Source organism: Scophthalmus maximus, chromosome 2 (genome assembly GCF_022379125.1).
Source record: "Scophthalmus maximus strain ysfricsl-2021 chromosome 2, ASM2237912v1, whole genome shotgun sequence".
Taxonomy (NCBI): Eukaryota; Metazoa; Chordata; class Actinopteri; order Pleuronectiformes; family Scophthalmidae; genus Scophthalmus; species Scophthalmus maximus.
Genome location: NC_061516.1, coordinates 16,376,956 through 16,400,591, shown reverse-complemented (window position 1 = coordinate 16,400,591; position 23,636 = coordinate 16,376,956). Strand labels below are relative to the sequence as shown.

General features: G+C 41.3%; 1 protein-coding gene across 2 annotated transcripts in view; it reads right to left on the bottom strand.

Annotated features, from left to right (window-relative positions):
* Nucleotides 1-23,636, bottom strand: part of nrxn2a (neurexin 2a) — a 120,344-nt gene that overhangs the window by 55,029 nt on the left and 41,679 nt on the right. For both annotated transcript variants that reach the window (XM_035625836.2, XM_035625837.2), the window contains 8 exons: nucleotides 21,014-21,043; nucleotides 20,762-20,773; nucleotides 15,716-16,017; nucleotides 12,143-12,304; nucleotides 6,969-7,398; nucleotides 5,903-6,286; nucleotides 4,849-5,052; nucleotides 2,374-2,400 (listed from right to left, as the gene is read on the bottom strand). In XM_035625836.2, coding sequence (XP_035481729.1) covers nucleotides 2,374-2,400; nucleotides 4,849-5,052; nucleotides 5,903-6,286; nucleotides 6,969-7,398; nucleotides 12,143-12,304; nucleotides 15,716-16,017; nucleotides 20,762-20,773; nucleotides 21,014-21,043 — 1,551 coding nt within the window. The remainder of the gene's footprint in view (nucleotides 1-2,373; nucleotides 2,401-4,848; nucleotides 5,053-5,902; nucleotides 6,287-6,968; nucleotides 7,399-12,142; nucleotides 12,305-15,715; nucleotides 16,018-20,761; nucleotides 20,774-21,013; nucleotides 21,044-23,636) is intronic.

Below are 23,636 nucleotides of genomic sequence, written 5' to 3'. Positions count from 1 at the left end.
GCTATTACCCTCCCACGGTGGGTCCAGTTGTGGACAGCCTCCAAGCAGCTGCTACAGACATGGCCTCTGCCGCTTTGATTCCCTCAGAAATCAGCTACACTTGCAAGAAAACCTCCCCTGGGATATCTGAATTCTCGATCCTGTAATCGAGTTGTGAACTAATCCTGAATTTCACAACGATTCTGTGGTGCAACGCTGAAGTCTCCCCAATGACAGCACTCATTAAATAGTGACTGTCTAATTCGTTTAGGCAGATATATCTGCAATTTCAAATTTGCCTCCATCTGTTAACCGTCATAAAGTCCATTAACAAGCCATCCATCATCACATCTGCAGTATTAAGCTCTTCAGAGGCCAATGTCGTACCACATAGAGTATAATTGATCAGGAGGGTGATTAATTTTGACAAAAGAAAAGTGCAGATACAGTATGCATTTCCTGCGAACAGTGCGTTGTGGCACAGTGCCATCTGGTGGTAGAGAAGGCAACGAGTTGATCAAGTTATCTGAAGAGATAAAGGATGCATTGCCTCTTTCAATGAACCATGTTCGATATTATATTCTTTTTTGAATGAATTTTGAGATAAACTCCAGGTGGGTCATTGAGGTGGTTTACACAGAGACAGTACTTGCACACACACACACACACTACTCACCTTGATCAGAGAAAAACACTGTCATCCATACAATATAATGGACAGTTGCTTGGGCTCCTATACACATGTGGTGAATCTGTTACAAAAGCTTAAGTGTCCCTTTCTGCTGTGCAGCCTTTAAAACCTGAACCTCAGATCAATAGATTCAAATGAGACAAAATTACAGAACAGACTGTGGGTTATTGATTATTTTTTCCTATTGAACATGTCCAATATCATAATATGTTTGAGAGTACATGAACAGTCGTTTGCAGCTGGTGTGGTGATCATCAATGCAATCTAATGACTTATATTCAGGCAGCTGTATAAATCACTAAGGAATAAAGAGTTAAATATTATATTTTAGAGAAGCCAGTTATTATTCATTCATGAAGGGTGGAAACAAGCTTTCAGCCAGCACTCGATTATATCGATAATTTTTCCAAGAATTCATAAGCTTCCTCTGTATTGGATGATCTATATCAGAGAGCCGTTCACCTCTCCACTGACAGAAGCTTTTATCTATTTCTCCCACCACTCTGGTCACACACCTAAACTCAAATTGCCTGTCTCTCACTATCAGGTGAGAGCAGCAATCTGCATCATAAATTCCCACATCATCACACACCAACCTAAAGTAACCAGTCCATTTCACAAGAGTACAGGATACCAGGAAATCAATCCCGTTAATACCAGGGAAGATCTGCCTTTGGCATTCGTATGCCTTTTAATCAATCAAATTATGCCAATACATTTAAAATTCATGAAAATGTATTTGGTGGATGCTCTTGACTTTGTTGTCATGTGCCTCAGCCTGGGTGTTTGTATTAAGTCATTTCTAATGTTGAAGAATTTAAGACATGTTGTACGAATATACAGTGTAATAAATCTGCATTTCACCTGCATTTCATATTCAGTCTGGTATAGGGTGCCTTTTACAATTACAAAAGGCAGGATAACAACTGTCGATGCCTGATGAGTAGTTAGTGTCACACACTATATTCCAAGATTTCAGTAAAAAAAAAAAGACATCCAATGATTAACTCTGCTTGAAGAAAAAATACTCTAACACAGTCTCCCTAGTGAAGTAAGTCAAATTGGCTGCAACAAACTACTCTTGCTCATCCTCACGTTTCAACGGATAAGCAAAACAGGTCTTTTTGACAGCCGACAGCCTTGTCTCATAGTCATCTATTGGTCAGATACCAGGCTAAACTCAAAATATAATCTTGGCTCTGCTGAAGCATTGTGATTAATCTCTGATAACATATGTTTCTCTAATCTGACACCAATCCCTGTGTCTCTCCCTACAAATAATTGTTGATTGCACTTGAACTGTAACCCAATTAACAGTCGTTCGTCAAAGGCAAATGAGTGATTGACTTATTTGACTACTGTATGTCGGATTTAGCTGCATTTGATAACAACATCATCACATTGCAATAATTAGACAGTGTCTAATTGAAATTGTTACTGAGATGTGCACTTCAATAGCGCAGAGTAGAAGTGTGCAATTATATTCAGCCGTGCAACTGTTTGTTTGTCACTGTAAAGGCTCATTCTTGTTCTTTGTAATGGTGCTTATGAGGAGAACAGCAGCAACAGTCAAGGGGAATTGTGGGGCAGAATGAATGAATTATGTTCTGTTTCATAAGAGAATAGAGCGAGAGGCATATGATTATACCACAGTGCATGTTCTCTGAATCATGTTACAGTAAATAATCATAGGAGACACTTACTGAGATTACAGTCTATCCTGATACAATCTGGTGAGAAAGAGAGTGAGATGGTGAGATTAAAAGAAAAAAAAAAAAGAACAGCACAAAAGAGGAGAATATTTCACATCCTTCAAGGTACATTCTGCAGAAAGTTCAGTGCTTTTCAGAGCCCACCATCCGGGGACAGCCTCGAGAGCCCAAACCGCCACTTTCCTCCCCGCAGAGTACATAACATTAGGAAAGGGAACATCGGGTGAAGGGAAACCTGCAGCGTGTGTCTGGCACAGCTGGAAGGACAATAGACTGATCAAAGTTAGGATCAATAAGAGCTTTGTTGACCATAAAAGTAGAGGTGCAGCAGTCATTTTTTTAAGCATCAGTATCGACTCTGACACGGCTGCTTATGCTCCATATCACCGAATGGTTTGGACTGTTTCAGATACCGCGACCTATAGTTTTACTGATATGTGCTGTGGAGCAAATCAGCAAACATGCACTGCTTCTGTGAGGAGAATTGGCTGAAGCAGATAACAAAATTGAAAAACCAAAACCTGTGCTCGCTCTGAGTGTCTCTTGTGGAGGTAATGGAAATTTAAACAGCTGAAATAGAATAACAAAGTGACTTTAAAGAGCCGGTGTGAGTGGCTACTGAACAACACAGCAAGTCAGGGGCAATTACTGGAATTATGCACAATTTGCAGTAAATGGCTGGTTTTCCCAACAGATCGAATCAGCACAGTTTTTGAGACAAATAGCTCCTTTTCACATTCCAATTGTGTTATATTTCAATATTGTGCTATGAGTACCCTCCTTAACTTCATTAGTGGTTCACACAATGATTTGTGTGAATAATTTTACTGAGATCTACTGAGATGGTCATGAATGTTTAAATGAATGAGTCTGAATTGGATTGGAAAATGTCATCTACTGCACCTCCACTCAAAAGATCAAACTTTGATTTTCACTCTTAAACTCACACTGCTGTTAAATTAAATGATGCAGTCTCCTGCCTGATCTGAAGGCCAGACAGAAAAAAATGTTTTCCATGTTAAATACAGAGGAAAATGGCGATTTGCACAACCTGCAGCCACAATGAACCTTACACCGTGAAAGAAATGACAACTGCACAAATGTGATGCGTTGCCAACATTTTCTCGTGTCCACAACTGCTGATATCTTCAAAAGCCATATGCAATTACTCAACTTTTTGGCCTCAAAATGGTTTCACCCACTCATCATTTCCATGTTCTGAATAATGAAACCAATTTATCCAACTGTACATGAATATATCGGTGTAAGTCACGTGGCCGAGGAGTGCTCTCGAGCTGTCAACCATCACAGAGCAGTGGATACAGACAGCCAGAGACCAGAGTGACTCTCTACTGCAGGTGTGTGTGTGTGCGTGTGTGTGTGTGTGTGTGTGTGTCCTCTGCTCAGTGAAGCAACTCTAAACTGGACAGGCCAGTCAATGCGAGGGGAGAGAACTACAATGATCACATCCACGGTGTGAGCAGCCTAAGTGGTAATTTCTCAGCGTAATGACGGATCTGGTCCCTGACTGCCTTCTCCTTGAACTGCAGACAAGCCATTGAAGGGCTGAAAGAGCCGAGACGGTCAGATGGGACCTGACCTCTGGATGAACTGAGAGAGAGAGAGAGAGAGAGAGAGAGAGAGAGAGAGAGAATATATATAAACACAACTACAGTTGCTTAAAAAGGCACTTTTATCACACCTTGTTTCATAAAAAAAAAAAAAAATATATATATATACTTCCTTCAAACTGTTTTTTGAAGATTGATATTAGATGTAAGATACAGAATTGATATGTTTCACTTGAAACGTTGAGTTTAGTATAGTGTTTGTGTGATATATTTTATTTTGGAAAAGGTGAATATTCTCTTACTGGTGTATACAGTTTGCACACAAAGTGCATATCATATAACCACGGATGTCCATATTTTCATTCTGGCCTGGGACCTTTGCTGCATGTCATACCTCTCTGTCTGTCTCAGTCCCGGTCAGTTCCTGTCGGCCTCTTTACTGTCCGATTTCCAATAAAGACAACAAAGATATAGTAAGCGTTTCCATTTATGTCATGCTTAAAGATAATGGGAGCAGAATATGCTATCGTGGGAAATTGACACATCCTGTTATAAACTATGAAAATGATGAACATTAAGTTAGGAAGTTATCACCTTTATTTTCAATTGACAATTCCTATTTGAATTAATTAATCACCAGTTGTATAGATCTAACCTTGATAACTTGAACGTGAAGACACATTCACCAAAGGTCTATTAAAATGAAAAATATAAATAATTACAACTAGGCAACAAGGCATGTGCTTATCTTTTTTAAGCAACTGTAGTAACTGTATATGAAGATGGAAATGGGAAAGTCTGAGACAAAAACTAATGCCAGGAGAACTCTTGCTTGGTGACGTGTCCTGAAAGGTCAAGGAGTATTATCTGCTCGCGTCTGCAGCAGCAGCTTTACCCAGGTTCACAGTGAGTTTCACTCTTCCTCCATCCAGCTCCAAGCGCAGGGTGTCTGCGGACTGCTGCGAGGTGGTGGCCACCAGCAACCCATAGGCCCTCTGGGACATGAAGCGCAGGGACACGTCCTCGGCCTCTGTGTGCAGCGTCCTTGGCAGCACCACCTTCAGATACATGCTGCCATCATAGCTCACCGTGGTGGCTTCTGTAGATTTCAGGAACATGAACCATTAGCAGACAAGGAAGCCCCGGAGGGAATCGCAACACCACACTTGAATCACAAAGTGACATTTGCGGAATGAAACCCGGTTTCTTTGTGAGCTCATCTCAGGTACACCGTGATATAATTTTAGATTGCAGTTTCCATCAGTCGCACCAGATGGCAGAAACAGCCTGGAGCATATGAAGACAGCAGCAAGACTGCAGCAGCAATCAAATTTCTGAAGGATTTTTACCCATCATAGTGCAATACAAGAGGGATTTTCATATATCCCTCATGCTATTAGCTGCCAAAGATCTGCATAATTTTGGCCTCTCTGTGAGAAAGCCATCTGCATGGTAAACGCAGAGTGATTCAGGCCAAGTCCCTCTGCCGAAGCAGCACAACATTTCTAAAGGACTACCAACCTAGTGACACTGACACTTCATTAATGAATCACAGCACTGTAGGAAAATACTCTAATTTATCTTTGAATGGCTTGAATGAAAAATGGCAGACTTCTCTATTGTCCATTCTTCGCTATTGAGACTGCTTTGTGGATGTGGAAGGGTTATTTTCCCCTGATATGATGGTTCAATTTGAATAAGTATGAAATCATACAGTATGTAGACCATCATACTGCGATGTAAGTAAAACCATTAATGTTAGGAGGATTGGAGATTGAGGCAAGATAATGACATTTCTTTGTATCTACATTTTTTTTTTTAAACTTTAATACCATTATTCACCATGGTTGATGAATAAAATACTGGCCAAGGTGTGTTAAAAGCTCTGCAGCAGCAACTTACAATCACCGTCATCCCCATCTATCATCATCCCTCTCAGAAACTCTTACCCTTCTCACAGCTGACACCGAGGTAGCCGGTACCGTTGCAGTCACAAATGTGCCGGTTCCAGCCTTCTCTGCATTGTCCACCGTTGGCACATGTATCCTTGGCGCATCTCGTATGCGTCTCTCTGGTGCAGAAGCTGGTAACACCTGTGGCGCTCTGAACCTCCGCCAGCCTCCACAGGTTGCGGCTCTGTCCGTCAATGAAGAGGTCCCTCACGCAGCCCACGTAGCCGAGGCCGAGGGACGCTGTCCACACCTCAGGGGGGAGCATGAGAGCTTGCCGATCCTCAGGTAAACCGCCAAGATACATGTCCCCGTCTAGGTCAAGGATCTCACTGCCTTCATTAGCGGAGAAGGGGGCGCTCTGGCTGTTCACAGAGATAAAGCCTGTAGGGCAGGCATTAACAGTGAGTCAACATGGAGCAATACAATATTTTTGTAGCAGAATGGAATGAAGACAGGTGTGTGTGGGTTGTGTTAAGTGAAAAGTGAGAACAGTGAGAGATAGGGGAAGTGGGCACCGGTCTCAGCTCGTTGGACAAGATATGCATAAAGAAACTGCACAGCCAGTCTTTGGGAACTTATTTTGAGAGCAAAAGCAAACACTAAAACTAAAAATTACTCTGAAAAGGTGAAGAATATAATGACAAATGTGCATTGTCATATTATCGTGCTTGAGAAGGAAGGGAATTTATTTATAGAAATGTGAAGGAAGCAGTACAGGGCACTGTTTGGGATTTTCTTTTTGCCTTTGACTAATAAGGCAGACATCATGTCCTAATTTGAGGTGTATGACTGTATAATTGACCACTTGTGAAATGGGTTAACACAGATTTTTTAAAATGTCATCTACTGTATAGCTACTAAAATATTGTTGTAAGTAAACTCTAATATGCATGCATATTTCACTACCGTGAATAACAAGCAAGAATGTGCCGGAGCGACTGCAACCATGTTGGCATATGGAGATTTCACGGCCTTTTCTACTCCGCAGCTAAATCTGGAGACTCGCTGAAAGAAGCGGACAGAAGCCTCCTTCTGCCTCCACAAATACACAAAATGATCTTACCATTGCGCCCTGTCCTGTGGAACTCCACATGGCACCACTCGCCATCACTGAGCCTCGCATTGCTGGCTCTCATCTTGATGCTGCCAGAGCCCATATCCATGACCAGGTAGAGAAATCCGTCCAGCAGCTCCATGGCGAAGAAGTCGGCCCTGGGCTTCCTGTCGGGCTGCGTTCCCTGCAGACTGCCATGACTGAACAGCAACAGACCGCTGGGCTCCGTGGTGCGGAAGTCAAAAGATATGGCGCCCGTCTTCTTAGTGTTCCACCTGGGCAATGTCAAGTAGGCAGTTGGCGTGTCAAAGGTGACCGGCTCCAGGGCCTCCACATTCTCGCAGCTGAATATCAGGTCACCATGGATACTGATCCGAGGGTCTTGCTGTTCAGCCAGCCGTGACAGTTCCAGTCTAAACTCATTGTTCTTGTAGACCACCTGGTGAACGAAAGAGATGTCACAGTGAGGTGACAGTTGGAAAGAGCAATAGATTCAGTGCAGAGGTTGAGTATTACTCATTAATGCACAGGATCGATATGACACAGTAACATTTACAAGGGCACGCAGCAGCAATTGTCCCTACACTCAGGTCCCAGATAGAAATGTCCAGATGGTTTAATTTCCAGAGTTGTGTCAAATAAAGTGGGGACTAAAATTATATAGAAGACAGAGGAAGCTTGTAAAACTGAACACAGTGTATTTTACATCTACTCAAAGTTAAAAACTTACAGTTTTAAAGTGAGACTTCTCCACCACACTCAGCATATACCTATTTTGGGGGGACCTGGAAGTTTTTGAAGTGTATCACACAATGTCTTCAATAACTACAAAACTGTCATGAGGAAATTAGAAGGAATCAAAAGCTAGAAAGCTGATGAAATTCATGAATGCATTTAGAATAAGATGCAAACATTTACATGTTTAGACATTTAGCTGACTCACTTAGGAATGTCCAAGTCCAGGCAGAGAAAGTGGGCATCGCGAGAGGTGGACTCGACAAACAACACGCCATTATTTAAGTATTATTCAAAAAGGTTAATTTGTTAAATGCATTTTCATTTTGAGCTCATTATGCAGAAGCAGCTAACAGTAATGCAGCTAAACAGTAATGGGAAATAAAAAGCAGACACTCTCAAGCTGCAGTGAATTTACAACAGACCTCCCTCTGCCGGAGTGTCTGGCTAATGATTTGATATTTTAGACCAATCAAAGGAAATAAAGATGATTACATACTTGAATTAAATAAAAGATAGCTGTATACCCTGTTTAAACTGAGAGCAGACTTCAATAGAAAGCCAGCGCCGGCTTCTTTGTGCTGTAGTTGTATTGTTTTTCTATTTGGTTCATCAATATGCACAACAGGAGACAGCAATCCTTGTCTCATTTTCTATCGCTGCTAAGTCACCCCGAGCCCACTGTTATCTGCCACATCACTCTGCGCCCAGTCACTGCCTGAGGTGACACACCACACTGCACAGAGGACTAACAGCGCAGCCGAGAGGCAATTTGAGCCAATATCACACTTCACACTGCCTCAGTGTGACTAATTAAGCAGTGAAATCAGATGGTGAAACTGACCATCTTAGAAATGAGTGTAACAGGCAATTTTTAAACGGGAAGACAGCCACTCAAAGTGGGAACAGTGCATTAAAAGCAACAGGCAATGTCAATAACCAGCGACCCAGAGTCTAACAGAAATGCAAAGTGACCTCTGCGAGACCATTATATTACATAAGCCGAAGGAAATAGGGAGTGGGATCCTATTTCACATATTCAGTTTCATGTTTCCGGTGACAAAGATCCCAAAACACAAAGATAACGCTCTTCCACTGTCGATTGACAAAGTCCCTATCTTGCGTTTGCTCGAGCAGTGAAGAATAGCAGCAGCCAGGGAATGGAGACCTTCTCTGCTGCTCACACATTCGTCTTAACCAAAATGGGTACAATCTTTGAAGCATTAAAGTAGCGAACCTAATGATGTTGTGCGGGATATCCTGTGGGCACACATACTGCAGACCAGTAAGACTTCAAACACCAATTCATCTCTTTCTGTTAGTTGTTGTAGTGGAGCCATTCGTCTGAAAGTGGCCATTATTTTTTATGTACCTGATGAACCTGATGGCCTCTACCACGCAGCACTCGCATCTATTATCATGTTAAGTCTGGAGAGATTAGTCGTGGCCCTGGCTCTCCTCATTCAATAAGATAAGACAGTTATCCCATAAATATATCCACTGCTTATACAATAAATGTTGTACTTCTTAAAAAATGTACTTGTTTCTCTGAGAGTTCTGTTCCTCTAGTTAGTCACCAATCTCATGACCCATCTTTGAACCTGGTTCCTGGATTTTCTGGCAGGCTGATCACATTTGATCATCTCTGCCCTGTGTCACTGATCCCCCTCAGTGGCGGGACCTTTCAGGTTTGTCATCCCGTCACCACAACCCTCTGCCCTGTCATACTCTCTCTGCATGCCTACAGCACATCTGTGTGACACAGTAGTAGTAAGTGTAAACACCACCACCAGCTACACCGCCCACGGAGTGGAGGTTGCAGCTTTGAGACTAACAATAACCTGTCAGTAAATAACATTTCATTTTCATTTGTGTATTCACAGTGCATGTGTGCAGACTATCCACGGAAAAAATCAGTGAGCAAATGCATAAGTGCTTTCAAAGGCTGATGTGCTTAATTAAAAAGTACTGAAAATCCTGTAACCTATATTAATTACTTTTACATAAGTGCTGGAGAGTTCAATGGACAAGTTATGAAGCTGCAGATGGGAGGACTAATGTTCTTAGGCACAGCAGTTCTTTGAGCACAACGTCCACGATGGCAATGCTAACTTGCTCATGTTTAGCAGGTAAAATCTGTCAGGTTCACCATTTTACTTTGGTCTATTAGCACGTAAACATATGTTAATCAATACAATGTTCATTTTTGCACTGCTTTGGTAATAAATCAAAGCATTGTCCATATTGACAATTTATCCTGATGATGATGGAGGAAATGTACGAGAACAGAAATAAGAACTCAGTGTTGTTGACATAAGTCACTTAAAACCACAAATGACACGCTAGAGAAAATGTTAAGATAGAGATTCTCATTTGTCCAGGTCGTAGTTATCCATGAGGGTGTTGAATCAGGTGCAACTGGACTTGGTAGTAGTTTCTTGAAGACTTTTCACCTCTCATCCAAGAGGCTTCTTCAGTTCTAACTAATGCCTCCTTAAGTCTGACACCCTCTCACATCTAAAGACAATCTGTCATTAGTCACAGAGTTTTAAGTCACAGTCTAGGATTTTGAAAAGACTGGGGATCTTTCAGGGGCGCATTTACAAGACCGCAACTAGATTCCTTTTTAGATTGTTCCCTATCATGTTCCTGGTGGAAGTGTACAGGAAGAGAAATTGTTGAACAATGGAGAAGAACCAGGAGCTATCAGCCACAGGTGCCCTAGTGTGTGCAACGGTTTGTACAGAAAATGAGCCAACAAGAAAAAGAGAAGACACCGCAGAAGAGACGACGGGAATACATGCTGCAACATCGCATGGAGACTCCGGTGAAGCCTCGAATGCAGACATTGGAAATTTGTGTGACAGTGAAATTGCTCGAAAGTTGTGGTGAATCCCAGGTATTTAACCTCAGTGTGGTTAATGGTCCAGACTGTTTGAACGAGTCACCTGTGTCCACACAGGTGTTGTGGGCACAAGCGAGTGAAGTTGTTTTTAGGTCGACTCCACAGAGGTTAAATTCCTGGGATTCACCACAGCATAGTTGGAACTGAAAAAGCCTCTTGGATGAGAGGTGAAACGTCTTCAAGGAACTACAACCAAGTCCAGTTACTCCTGATTCACCACCCTCGTGGAGATCAACATTTGTATGATTCATCCTTTTGGAAAACCACAAATATCTGTCCAGATGTCTTGGCAATCCATCTGGCAATCAGATGTTTCCGTCTGAGCATAAGTGGACAACAGACCGATTGACTGACATTACCGTCCCTGTAGCCTAGTGAAGCTAAGAATCAGAAATGTTAAGAATTTGTCAGTATGTCAATTACTTGTTGCGGACAAAGATAAAGTTGTCTGAAAATTTCAGTTTCAGTTTCATTACAATTTAGGACTTGAAACTGCTTTTACGGATGAGCTTCACTAAGAAAAAATTTGGGCGTGAAAAATACATCTTTACGCATTAGTACACAGTCTCCAGCTCCAATTTCTCAAATATGTCATCAATCTACGACAATGTGACAGTACAATGCATCAAGCTCTAGCTCTCACACATAATAACGCTGCTGCTTGTTATGCTTTGCTTCAACTTCAGCATGTTGTTACCAACTTGGGTTATTTCTACTGCATTGTGCCTTTTGTGTATCCCATTTCTTAGAAATATGTCTGCTCTGTCCTTGGTGCTTTGTGCTCACAGCTGAATCCTGTGTAGCCGGCTAATGGGCATCAAGAGCAGAGCTTAATACTAGTTTATAAGTATTCATGGAATAAATGGTCTTAAATCTTTTGTCGCAAGTGTCTCTGTGAGATGAAAAGTCATTTGTATGAGTTGGGTATTGACCCAGAGAAAATATGTATAAACCCTTATGCCACCATGACGTCAATGTTATTACAGTAATTTCCATCATCAAACATCAAACTAAAGACGGTTTTAGATATGTCTCCCCCAAATCCCTCCTTGGTAAGTGAAAGAATTTCTCACTTTTAATACACATAGCATCATCATTTGCTTTTTATGAGATTGTTCACTTCATAAAAAATTTGTGAGACCAGACTGAAATTTGGCATTAACCCATAATTCACTGCTTTGCCTATCATAATTTCATTGCACAATTTTAACTTGCTTGCTCAAGATAATCAACGTGACAGGTACAAGAGTTTAAAAGCTTCAGAAATGTGGAAGTAGGGACTGTTTCAGGAATGAACATGAGAGGACGCATCTGTTTCTTATGTGTTATGTTCTCAAGGGGATCCCACAGGAATCTATAAATGCATATGCACTGCACGGTGCGGCCACTCAGCTAAATGTTTCTCCTTCAAACACCCTGCAATGGGACAATCAATATAAATGTGAGTGGTGGTTTTCAATGCGCAGAACATGCTCTGTATATAGGAAGGGTTAGGGGATAGTATTTCCGTCCTCTGGCGTGACCGAGGTCAAGCTGTACTCACATCTTTTAGACAGCCCATGAAGTTGTTGCTGACCGGGGAGCCCGGCAGGTCAGCTGTGTTTAGGCTGCCCCCTATGTAGAAGAGATCATCAGAGCCCAGCATGGTGTAGTCCTCCTGGGTGTAGCCAGTGGTGGTGAGAATCCCGTCCACCAAGATCGTCACCTAGAGGATTAATGTAAGGAGTGTGAGGAAAATGAAAAACAAGACATGGAGACACGTGAAGTCAAAAAGAAATAACTGGCCTGATTATTTCATGCTTTGGCTCAATAATCTCTGCTGATCCCTTTTTCTGATAAATTGGCAGGCTTGCAGTAGAGTCAGTATACCATAAATATTATTTCCAGTGGTATCATGACTCCAAAGCAATATGAATACTACAGAATACTCATTTGATTTGAGATAAGAAATATCAAGAAGGCAATCTAAATGACTAATATTCACAGCAAACAAACAAGATTATCCTTGCAACAGTCTCAACGCAGAGACAATGAAAATGAACAGGGGTATATAGGAAAGAGATTATATGCCTGTTGCCATGACGATGTGTCTACAGTTAGCATGTATTGCTGCACAAGTATAACAGCTCCCACTTTGGGATAATAAGTGGAAACAATCATTATTTGTCCGTGGTGGCAGGGGAATCTTCAGCAATATCTACTGTAAACTACTTTTGCAAATTTTACTGGCTGTGATAAATTGCTTTTTTAGGTCAAAAAAATAAATAAATAACAGCTCCAACAAGGCAAGTAAACACGCTTGTTTAAAGATTCATTTAATTGGTCTCAGGCCATCTACAATCATTTGAGAAAAGCAGGGCTTGAGTAGAAAGATGTCATTATGTATCTGGAAATAAAATCTGTGGTGTCTATTCTGTGAAAATGGGAATGTGAAAGTGGTTTGTTGAAAGACAAAAGATTCCCAAAACATTGTATGTTCAAGTGTCAGGTGTCTTGACGTCCTGCCTGACACTACTCTGGTACTGGCAGATACAGATTTTCGTCTATCAAGAAGCAAAGGTTTGAGTATCTTTGGCAGGGCTCGAATGAGGGCTGATGAAGCTGCACATTGGGAGGAATAATGCTGCTTTCTCTTACACTCTACAACATCTAGAGAAGCGAGGCCAAATGTCTGACACTGGGCATCGCTCCATATCTTTAAATTGCAAACGGATAATGTCCTGGCATATGAAAATAAGATGTGAAGGATGAATGCATTCAAGGGTATTTACTGAATTGTGTTAAAGCATTATTAACTAGAAGCATACATTATGAATAATATTAAGACTCCAGTCTTTCAGTCTTTAGCTGACTAAAGACTTTACTGACTGTTAGAGGAGCCAAATAACTTTAACAAGATTTGGTTGCACTGTTTAGTGAGAACAACAGATAAAGTGTGTGTATGTTAGCGTGTTGTATGTACTGTACAGTCCCATAAACACATGTATGCATCATTAATAAATGTCAGGAAAGGAGCGAGAATGAGTTTGCCCATGACAGCAAAAGAAAAGATATATGGGAAGGGAGATGGTAGTAGGTGGAATTCTAGCCTTAAAAGCACCACCGGATTTAGTAAAATGTTTCCACCGCCACTCTCCTGGGAGTAACAGTTCCTCCCATCTATGTGTCAGAGAGGTAACTTATCTGAAGGGAAAGCAATTTGCACAAGGATCAAATGCATGGCTGAAAGCATATTAAGGGTTAAGCATTGGATTTCTGCTCCCCGGGAAGCCAGGACGAGGAAAAAGGTGTGGAGGAAGATGCAAGTTTATATGCAGGTTAATGTGACAAGTTCAGAATATATTGGTGAAGATGAAAGAGTCAGATAAAAAAAAAAAAAAGAAAGAGTTCTACTTTTGCAAAGAAATCAATCATTTTAAATGAATTGCACTTTGTAGAGAAATGAGTTTGCTTTAGTTGTGGGTCAGTTAAATTAAGTACATAAGTGAGCATAAGCCCATTTTTAAATACTCGTGAGGTAAGAGTATCACATTGCATTTGAGCTTCAGTTTGGGGATTCAGTTTGAACTGATGCCGTTTGTGTCCCGCATCATATTTCACAAACTTATCAATATGTGCCAAGTGCACTGTCACACTGAGGCACTATTGTAAACAGTGTGTTGACACACTGAATTAATGCTTCAAGAATATGAATTAAGCTCAACTTTGGCATTTTACACTGGTGTCATCAGGTCTGTTGTTAAATATGCTAACAAAGAGTGTCTGCCAAAATGTTGGTAAAATGTCAAAACAGACCTAAAAGAGAGTGAGTATTCACCAGGTGGCCACAAACACAACTCTAAATGAATGCCAAATTTTAACTTAATTGATGAAGATGTTGTTAAATCTAGCTGATGTTGCTTTGATGTTAGTAAACAGAATTTACACCGAAAGAAAAAGAGCAACATTAGCATTTAGAGTTATGTCAGTGGTGCGTCACCTGATGAATGTAATTTTTGTTGTTACTCTCTTTTTTGCTCTCTACCAACTCCTGTCTTTTACTTCTTCACCAGGTAGTTACGTTGTCTGTCCACAGTTTGTCCAGCTGGGCAGGTAGTTAAGTCAAGACTCGTTGGATGCTTGTCGTTTGATGCTTACTGGAAACACGACTGATGAACCATACAGTACATTTCCAAGCTAAAAACACTCCGTAGACCTGCAGAAATGAGTAATTGTCTGTGGGTTTTCACAGCAACCAAGTCATTAAGTCAGTGATAATATGAAAAAAGCATTGATTAGTGGAGCTTCAAGGTGAAGTACGATGGGACTTTCGGTTTAATGACTGCACATTTCCAGCAGGGAACATTAAATGTACCAGACACATCCTGCGAGTGTATTAATGTGGGAAGTCAGCACTGTGCTCTGTCCAGTGGACAACTTAAAGGAATATCAAACCTTATGGCCGAAGTTGTGCTTTGCTGGAGTACAGAGCAGCAATGTTGGACACACACAATGGCCATATTCATTATATAAGCTTCCATTTTGCATGCATGACCTCTCTGACACTGCTGCAATGCTGCATCGCTGCTTACAACCACAAAACATTGTCTTTGGCTAAATTGAGTTTGTCAAAAACTGAAAATCTCCCTGACATTGATCTGTAAAGATAGAAAATGAACAGGCTCCAGAGATTCCATCACTGATGATGGATACTGATACTGCTGTGAGCTGAGTCTTCTTTCAATATAGGTAAAATGACCTTTACAGCAATCTTGTGGGGGGAGAAAAAAAAAGCAAGTTGCTGATTATAAAAAGACTGATTTCTGACAAAGCAATCTATTTCACAAGAAGGAGGGCAATGACCTAATATGAGCTTGTAATATTTATCAGAATGTGAAATGGAATCCATCAGAGCAGAAATGTTAAGCACTCACCAGAAACCTACACAGTATTTGTGAGTGTTTACACTAACAGTACCTTATCCCTGTTTGTGCCGGGATCTGATCCCAATGTTAAGATAATTGCATATGTATTATGTGGATTTCTCTGATATACATGATGTCAGATCCTTTCTGCCTGCTGCTGACCTGATGGCGGACATGATGTCGGGGAAAAAAGACAATGGATGTAAACGCACCTGGCGGAGGTTGCGTGTCACTCTGACATCATGCCAGACATTGTCATTAAACTTCCCACTGGCGGGTTCCACCAGGGCCTCAAAGGCACCAGAGCCCAGATTGATGACCAGCCACAGAGCTCCATTCCTCAGGGACAGGTTGACGTAGTCAGCTGACTTCCCTGTGTGAAGCAGCAGGCCGTTCCGCTGGAGGGTACGGAAGGACATCGTGATCTCATCCAAACTGCTCTGAATGGGTGTCTGGGACAAGTTGTAGCTGAAGAACTCATTGCCTTTGAAGGTGGCCACTGACTCCTCCTGCCCTGAGAGTGGAGGAAAGAAACATCTTAGATAGTTCTTGCAGTCATCAGGCTCAAGTTTTGACTCAGCTACTGTACCACCATGTATTCATGACAAGAGCAGGGCTTTAGTCAGTGAAACAATTAAGACTATTAAGAAAATCAAAGGTACTGTTTTATTCAACAAATATTTAATAATTGCCAGTTATGATTTGAAAACTCCATGTTTGTATTTGTGGAGCTACTCTCATATATGATACAAGATCACGTTACGTTCTGATGGACAAACGTTCTATTTTTTGCTGTACTGAACGTACAGCAAAAAACGATCCTCAGCCAAAAACTGTTTTCTGTGCGGCCGACACTTCTCCCTTTGTTTTTCTCTCCATAAAAAACCTATAAGTGAGTCACAGTGCTACACGGGTGACATGTTGCCTCATAACGATGAATGAGTATTGTAATTTACTTAAAGTTGATCCAACTTAGACTCCTTTAGCGCTGTAAATACTCACTATTGTGCGAAAATCTGCAGCAAAAAAATGGTCCCAATCAAATGCATAATTCACTTCTGCTTGATTATAGTTTGGTTAAGAACTACAATGCCCAGCTATTTGAAGAACAAAAAACACAATAAAAAAGAATTTGAATAAATTATTTTGCCCCTCTTTAAACACTAGAAATATATAACATTTTCTTAAAGATTTACATCTTGAGTAGGAAAAATGTACTTGAGGGGCTCAGTGCAATAAATGTGTTTAGACAGACTGTATTGGCTGAAAACACATTGTTGGCTCGGGTTTTTTCACAAGGTTTGTTAAGAACAGGAAAAGCCTAAAATAATGCCAGCCGTATCATTTTTTTAAGGGTGCCATTTTAAAAAATACCAAAAAATTGTGTGAGGTGGGTGCAAACGTAAAATGCACCCACCACAATTCAAATCAATTTCCAGTGAGTGTGTAAAATATACAGTAAAAATCTGACAGCTCATACATTTTCTACAGTTCTTCCATCAAAAAGCTGTTTACTGGTTTAACCAGAGCAGAGGGAAGATGTTGGATTTGGTCTGCTTCGTCATTTCTTAGCATCCCACATTAGCAACATAAATTTATAACATAGATAGATAGATAGATAACTATGACCTTGCACACACATACAGTACATTAACGCATTTGTTCTATCGTTCCAGTGTGCTAACTTTTGATATGAAACTGTAATTTTACATTTAAGCACAAAAATAATGTTAACTATTGCATAACAATATCATTGAACTCATGAGTGGGCTTTCAAGTCAGCACAGACGCCCTTTCCTTTGCTCGTTTATACGATGCAGCCTCTGAGCTACTGAGCAAGCTGTTTCAAATAAGAGGGATAAGCTGTCTCTTAAGCCCATGTTTGTGAGTAACTGTAAATGTCGGCTTCTGAACTCCAGTGGCCAATTTAAGCCAGCAGGATCAGTGGTCCCATTAGTCTCTATTGTTTGAACAGTGTAGTCACTCAACTTTTGAGCACACAGCAACTTGTTATGCCATTGTTGTTGAGCCTAAATCAGAAGTTTCCCATTTGACTGATGTTGTAGGAGTAAGGTAATATACGGTGGCCGAGGAAAAAATGGAACACCAGGCGGTCTCATCATCGAATCAAAGGTGCCTCAAGTTGATAACCCCGAAAGCACAGTTACCATCTAACCCGACATCTAAGAAATATATGATTAGTCACACCATAACTGGTGAACATCCTGTGGATTCTTTATCATTCCCAGCTTTATATAACAAAGACGTCATTAGCAGATGACCCTGAAGTCCTCGTGATGGTCTTTGAGGGATCAGAAGCAATGTGTGGGTGGATCAAAAGGCAGCAGGCCATATCTCTGCCTTCCCATTTACTTGCTTACCGAGGTTACCCCCATTGTCTGCAGCAACAATATTTACCAGCTTGTGAAAAGAGCAATATCCACTGTGTTTGCTCTCACACCAGACACACTCTGGCACTAACTCCACGGAAATACCATTAGAGATACTGGCTGGAATCAGTGCACCAGCTCAGAGATGCTGCTGGAGCAGTTCAGCATGCTGCAGCAGACTGCGGGGGGGCAGAGCCATCAAACTTCTGCCATGGCTGCAGCTGTAAGATCACTGCGCCGAAACCATCTCTCCATGCAAACGGATGGCCACGTGAGCGGAAAAAAGAAGGCTCAGCAGAATATGATGACAGTAATGACAATCTCTACAGTACATGAGTCTATTGCCTCCCTTCCCGTTGTGTTGTCCCTCGCATCATCCAAACTCCTATCTCTTTGCACCCCCTCTAAATTCAGGACACATATACTAGAGTCCTTTGGGCCATGTTAACAGCCAATTTAATGTGCACAGCTACAAAATATGAGGAGGAGATAAGGCATCTTGTGTGCCATTTGAACATTGGACAAGTTAACTTCTTAGAGGGTTAGATGCAGCCGGTGTTGCCTCTATGCCCACATCCCCGAAGGTGCTGCCCAGAGCTAAACATCGGCTGCTAGCTGTCACAGCACGAGGCTCAGCAGAAGCTGTAAAGAAAATGTGTTGCCATCAGGTGGGTAGACATTATTTACAACCATTTCCTATTAGCCCACCTGCTCCTGCCTCTATTACTGTTATACTATGCTGCAGTGGCCTTGCCACATAAAAAAAGGCCAACATGTGGATTGCTCATTAATATTAAGTTTTACGGCTGATTAATTTCAAAGCGGCCCAAAAGCCCGGGGCACAGATGGCAGTTGTTGACTTTGTCCCCTGCTCAGGGACGGGGAGTCGATTATCGGCTGGTTGCAACCAAGCCAAAGTCGGCCAGTACGGGCATGTGGAGTGGCCGGGCAGCAGTTAACCCTTCTGGTCTGGAGGCAGGGATGTGGATGTGCAGAACTTCTGTTGTTGCTCAATAAGCTACTGTACACCTGAGTCTGAATGATCTCAAATTCTGCGGTACTCTTTTGGATTCCCTGGCGTCTGCCATAATTCATTTATACGCTTTAATTCATCAAGAAAATGTAGGGCACTTCCTAGAGAGGGACCACGGTGTTGAATATTTGATTTGAAAATTATTTATGGCCAAATAAATACAAACCATTCTCTTGAATATGCCCTCAGGCTAGTGGTGGAACATAGTCAAGGTTCATAACAAATGTTTACGATAGCATTAGATGGCTGAATAAAACTTTGATGTGTCATATGCAAAGAAGTCTGATGTACAGCACTCTGTCACCAAAGCAATGCCTGAGTATTGCGTGGTATTTCTATAAGTCTTCATTCCACAGTCAATAACTAACTTCTTCTTATCATTGATGCATGAAATGGAGCAATTACATTCAGGCCTCATTTCACAACAGACCATATTGTCGTGGCCTTTAGGACACAGTTGCTGGACAACTTACTAAATATTAGCTTTTGCCACGTCATTCTAATTCAGCAGACAATATTGAACATTGAACAGTAGAGGCGGTAGTAGCATTTGGTAAATTCGACTGCATTGTCCTCTCAGCACACCCATCAATTAAAGTAGGAGCTTAACTCAAACATTATCTTTCGGCCTTACAAAGACACATCACTTTTTCTGAACACAAACGAGTTTGTCCCAGAGAATCCAAACCCTAATCTGTAATTTCACAGTAAAGAACAGCCTGAAGCTGCACCATTTATAGTTGGTGAAAAACTAGTGTTATCATACTGTTAAGTGTTCGCTTACTCCTTTTCATACTGTAAATGACCTCAATATTAGTGTTAATCAGTCCTACACAAGAAAATGTACATGGGAACACCCAGGGTACTGCCACCCTCGTTTTTTTTCCTCTTCATGTATTTGTGTTCCACGGTAGTGGGAACAATATATTCAAAGATGACATATAAAGCTATAACTTACATCCACAGAGTATGTATAATGACATCTTAAGGGAAACAAATACAGAATCTGTCAATGAATAATTGTAGTTTCTATGTACCTGAAAGAAAAACAAACCTTGAAAAAGATTTTTATTTTATCAAAATTCATCGAAGATGAGAAAGAACATATCAGCAACGACGAAGAAAATGAGGACTTATGCAGAGTAATATATATTGTCAGTGGGTCATTAAAACCAGTTCTCTTTGTTTGGAGAAAAAAAGGATTACCATGGAGACAGGATGGAGACTTTTATCTTGACCTCACAACATGTGGTAGAAAACACAAAGCATGAATGTGTAGACTCAATGTAGGTCAGTGCCACTAATATTACGCAGTCAGAATGACTTGTCAAAATGTTTTACCTATGTTGCACCGGATTAAAGTTTTTGTTTTGAGGTTCTAAAATGCGGAACTGTAGCTTTACTATAATTCAGATATTATTCAGCACTTGAGTTAATCATCAGTTTAGAGTCTGTGCACAGGTAAACTCCTGCTGTGTCCAAACATCTCTACCACCAGCAGTGGTGGAATCTGTGATTATATAAATGTTCAGTATATGAGCACTTCTGCAGTCTTATGAATGTTATTTACATTGATCAATCATTATGGACAACCCAATGATCACACATTTGAAAAAAAATCTGGTCATCGTATTAAAAAATATGTATACAACAGCCCCAAGAACTATAAGTGCATCTTTGTACTTTTGATTATTTTTACAGGAAAAGTCAATAAATAGATTTTTGTGTGGACATGGGAGACAGACCCTTTGTTCTTTATCACTGACACCTGTTTACTTCCTTTGAAAACACCATGAAACCAAACCGAAGAGATGCTATGAGCATAGGTGAATTACCTTGGCGAAAAACTGCAGAGGTCAAAGGTGATGTTCCAGTAGCTCAGTCAGTGGTCAGGACAAGGGTTTGATGGACAAAAATTGAGTGAGTAGTGAGCATAACATGACAGGAAGCAGAAACGAATAGGCAAGTATATGAGAAAAGAGGAGAGGAAATATTAGTGCAGCACATTTAACTAAAATGATTTCAGGGGAGGGAAAATGTTGTGATCAGGTGGCTGGGAAGGAAAAGCAAACCAATAGACCCCATACCTTGGCGGTTTAACATCAGGTGCGCCAGACCTTGAGGGAAAGAACAGAAAAAAGGATACGAAAACAGGAAGTTCATAAAGAGGATTGGGATAACCAAAGCATTGTCACAATGTTGGACTGCAGTTTGTGACAGACATCCTGGGGAAGGTACGGATGTCAAAGTTCAAACTAAAACATAAAGGGGAAATCAAACTAAAAACAGACAAACATCTCAAGGGAGGAGAGGGAAGGCAAGGAAAGAAAAAAACATCTTGATCGGTGCAACCCTGAAAGGTAGTTGCTCACACAGATGCTTTTTTCTAAATGGAACACGTACTGTATGTTTATTTGATGCAGACAGCGTTTGAGATGTATCAAGATATACATTAAACCTGCTTTGGACCTAATGTTTTAAGAAGTTATAGAGATCTGTGGTCCCTAATGGGGCTCTACAGGCTTAGTCCCTCATCTCCACTTCTCTACACAGATATTTTGCATGTAAGTGCTCAGCCAATCCAGATGAGCCTATTTAAGCTTCTACACGACAGCATTTTATGAAAGGGCAGAAGTGACGCCACTCTTTATCCACCAACTCTTTAGCCCCTATCGACTATTTCACTTAGAGCTCAATAGGTTTTGGGAGTGGAACATGAGGACTGAGGCCCTGCTATAGAATGACACAACAGACATCATGTAACAGGTCAGCCAGCAATGACCTGCCACACCTGACCTTTTAATTTTGGAAGAAAACAAAATAACAGAAGCTAACAGAGACAAAAAGCTGCGTAGGCTATTAATCATCATAAAGCGATTCAGCCAGAAAAAAAGAAAAGCAAAATCCTGACACCATATTCTGTCAAGGTTAGCCCAGTGCAGAGGCTGCAGTTGAGCTGACTGCAATGGCCAACACATACAGGGCTTAAAGGTCTAATGTTTGAGAGCAGTAAGATAGACATTATAATCCAAACTAAAATGCAGTACGGCACTTTACACAGCTACAGTAAAACTACCACAAATCTAGGGAAGTAAACTGAACATGCAGTGAAGTCTACCGATCACATGATATTGCTAAGCAGTGGGTCTGCCTCTGCGCACCACCGGCCCCGGTTTCTCACACACTTCCTGGGCGAAGCGCAGACAAAAACCTCAATAGATCAGCCAAAAATCATAAGGCACACCTCACCTGCTGCTGCTGCCAAAGGGGAGATGGGGATGACACCATGCCACACCTCTGTTGAGCGCGAGCCACACAATGCCAGCCAACACAAACAGCTCTCATCAGTGTATTAGCACTCGAAGATTCTCATACAGCCAGTCCCAGTTCAGTCATCAGCTAAAACTTTATGGAGGGGCAAGTCGCTATTGCACAAATCTCCTTCACACTTCTGAACAAGGCGGTTCAGGCTGCAACTCTTGATGTGGTATGGACATGATTACCCCTGGGAAGGTCCTTGACTGCCACAGGCTTTTGATATAGTCCCATAGCAAAGTCAGTCAGTGACTGAGCCCACTACTCTGTCGACATCCCGGAGTGGAATGGCACCAATTAGAGCGCATACCTCCGCCAAGGCCGAACAGTCCCTTTAAATTCAATCAAGCTGCAAACTCATAGATACCAGTCCCCTGATTATGCCTGCTTTTTCCCCCATCAAGATCCATGCATTTTTCCCTGGGAATTTGGTGAAAATGTCAACAAATGCCCTGTCTCAAAATATTAAATAAAGGGTGAAAACATCACCCCCTTAGCGGAGGTAATAAAGAGCCAGTGTCTGCGGCCTCACTGTGGCTGTACTTTCTAAATGAAAAGCCGACTTATGTACAGTATACACAGGGTATAAATTATGCAGCCTCCTCTTCCCCTCGACATGTCACAATGATGTCATTTTCCCAGACTGGACTTGAGCTCATGCATTATCGTCCTCTGGTGTCTGTATCCTTTACTCACTCTTGTGCTACGATAGCTAAATAATTAAAAAATATACACTAAAAGGGCGGCTCAGGATTTTTCCCACCACTGACCATGACAGCAGAAGGGATAAGGGAACATCTTCTTCCATCTTTTTGCCTTTTGTAAAAAAAAACCATTTTTTTAAATGGAAGGCTGATGGTTAGGTTGTTCTTTATCCAACTAATAAGCTGAACAAGTCACAAAGCCAGAGGCCGTTGCTTTGTCAAGTGGAGAATGAACCAGTCTAATCATTCACACTGGAAGTTTCTTTGTACTGAAACTGAAGAATTTGTAGCTGAAGAGACCCCTAACACTGATTATGTCAAACATTTAGGTGAGAAAAACGACCTGCATCCACGACTAATGGACGCTGATGCTAGTGGCCGAAACAGGTCAATAAAGGAAACATGTAAAAAGATCCTCAGCCATCAACGTAATCTTTGGCTTTGACCATATATGCACATATCCTTCGAGGAGTCGAAGAAAGGTGGGTGAGGAGTTGTGCCATTGTATTGGAGCAGCCGCTAACTGAATAAGCTCATCCGGTTGAGCCTTACATCTAAAGCACACTGTGAGGAAACGCAGAGATGCCTGTAGAATCCCATTAGAGAGGAAAGCCTGCTTGAAAAGAAACTACCTCTCCCACCAGCAATCTACTAGATTTTTTTAATTCTAGTAACTTTCACGTTAAGGGAT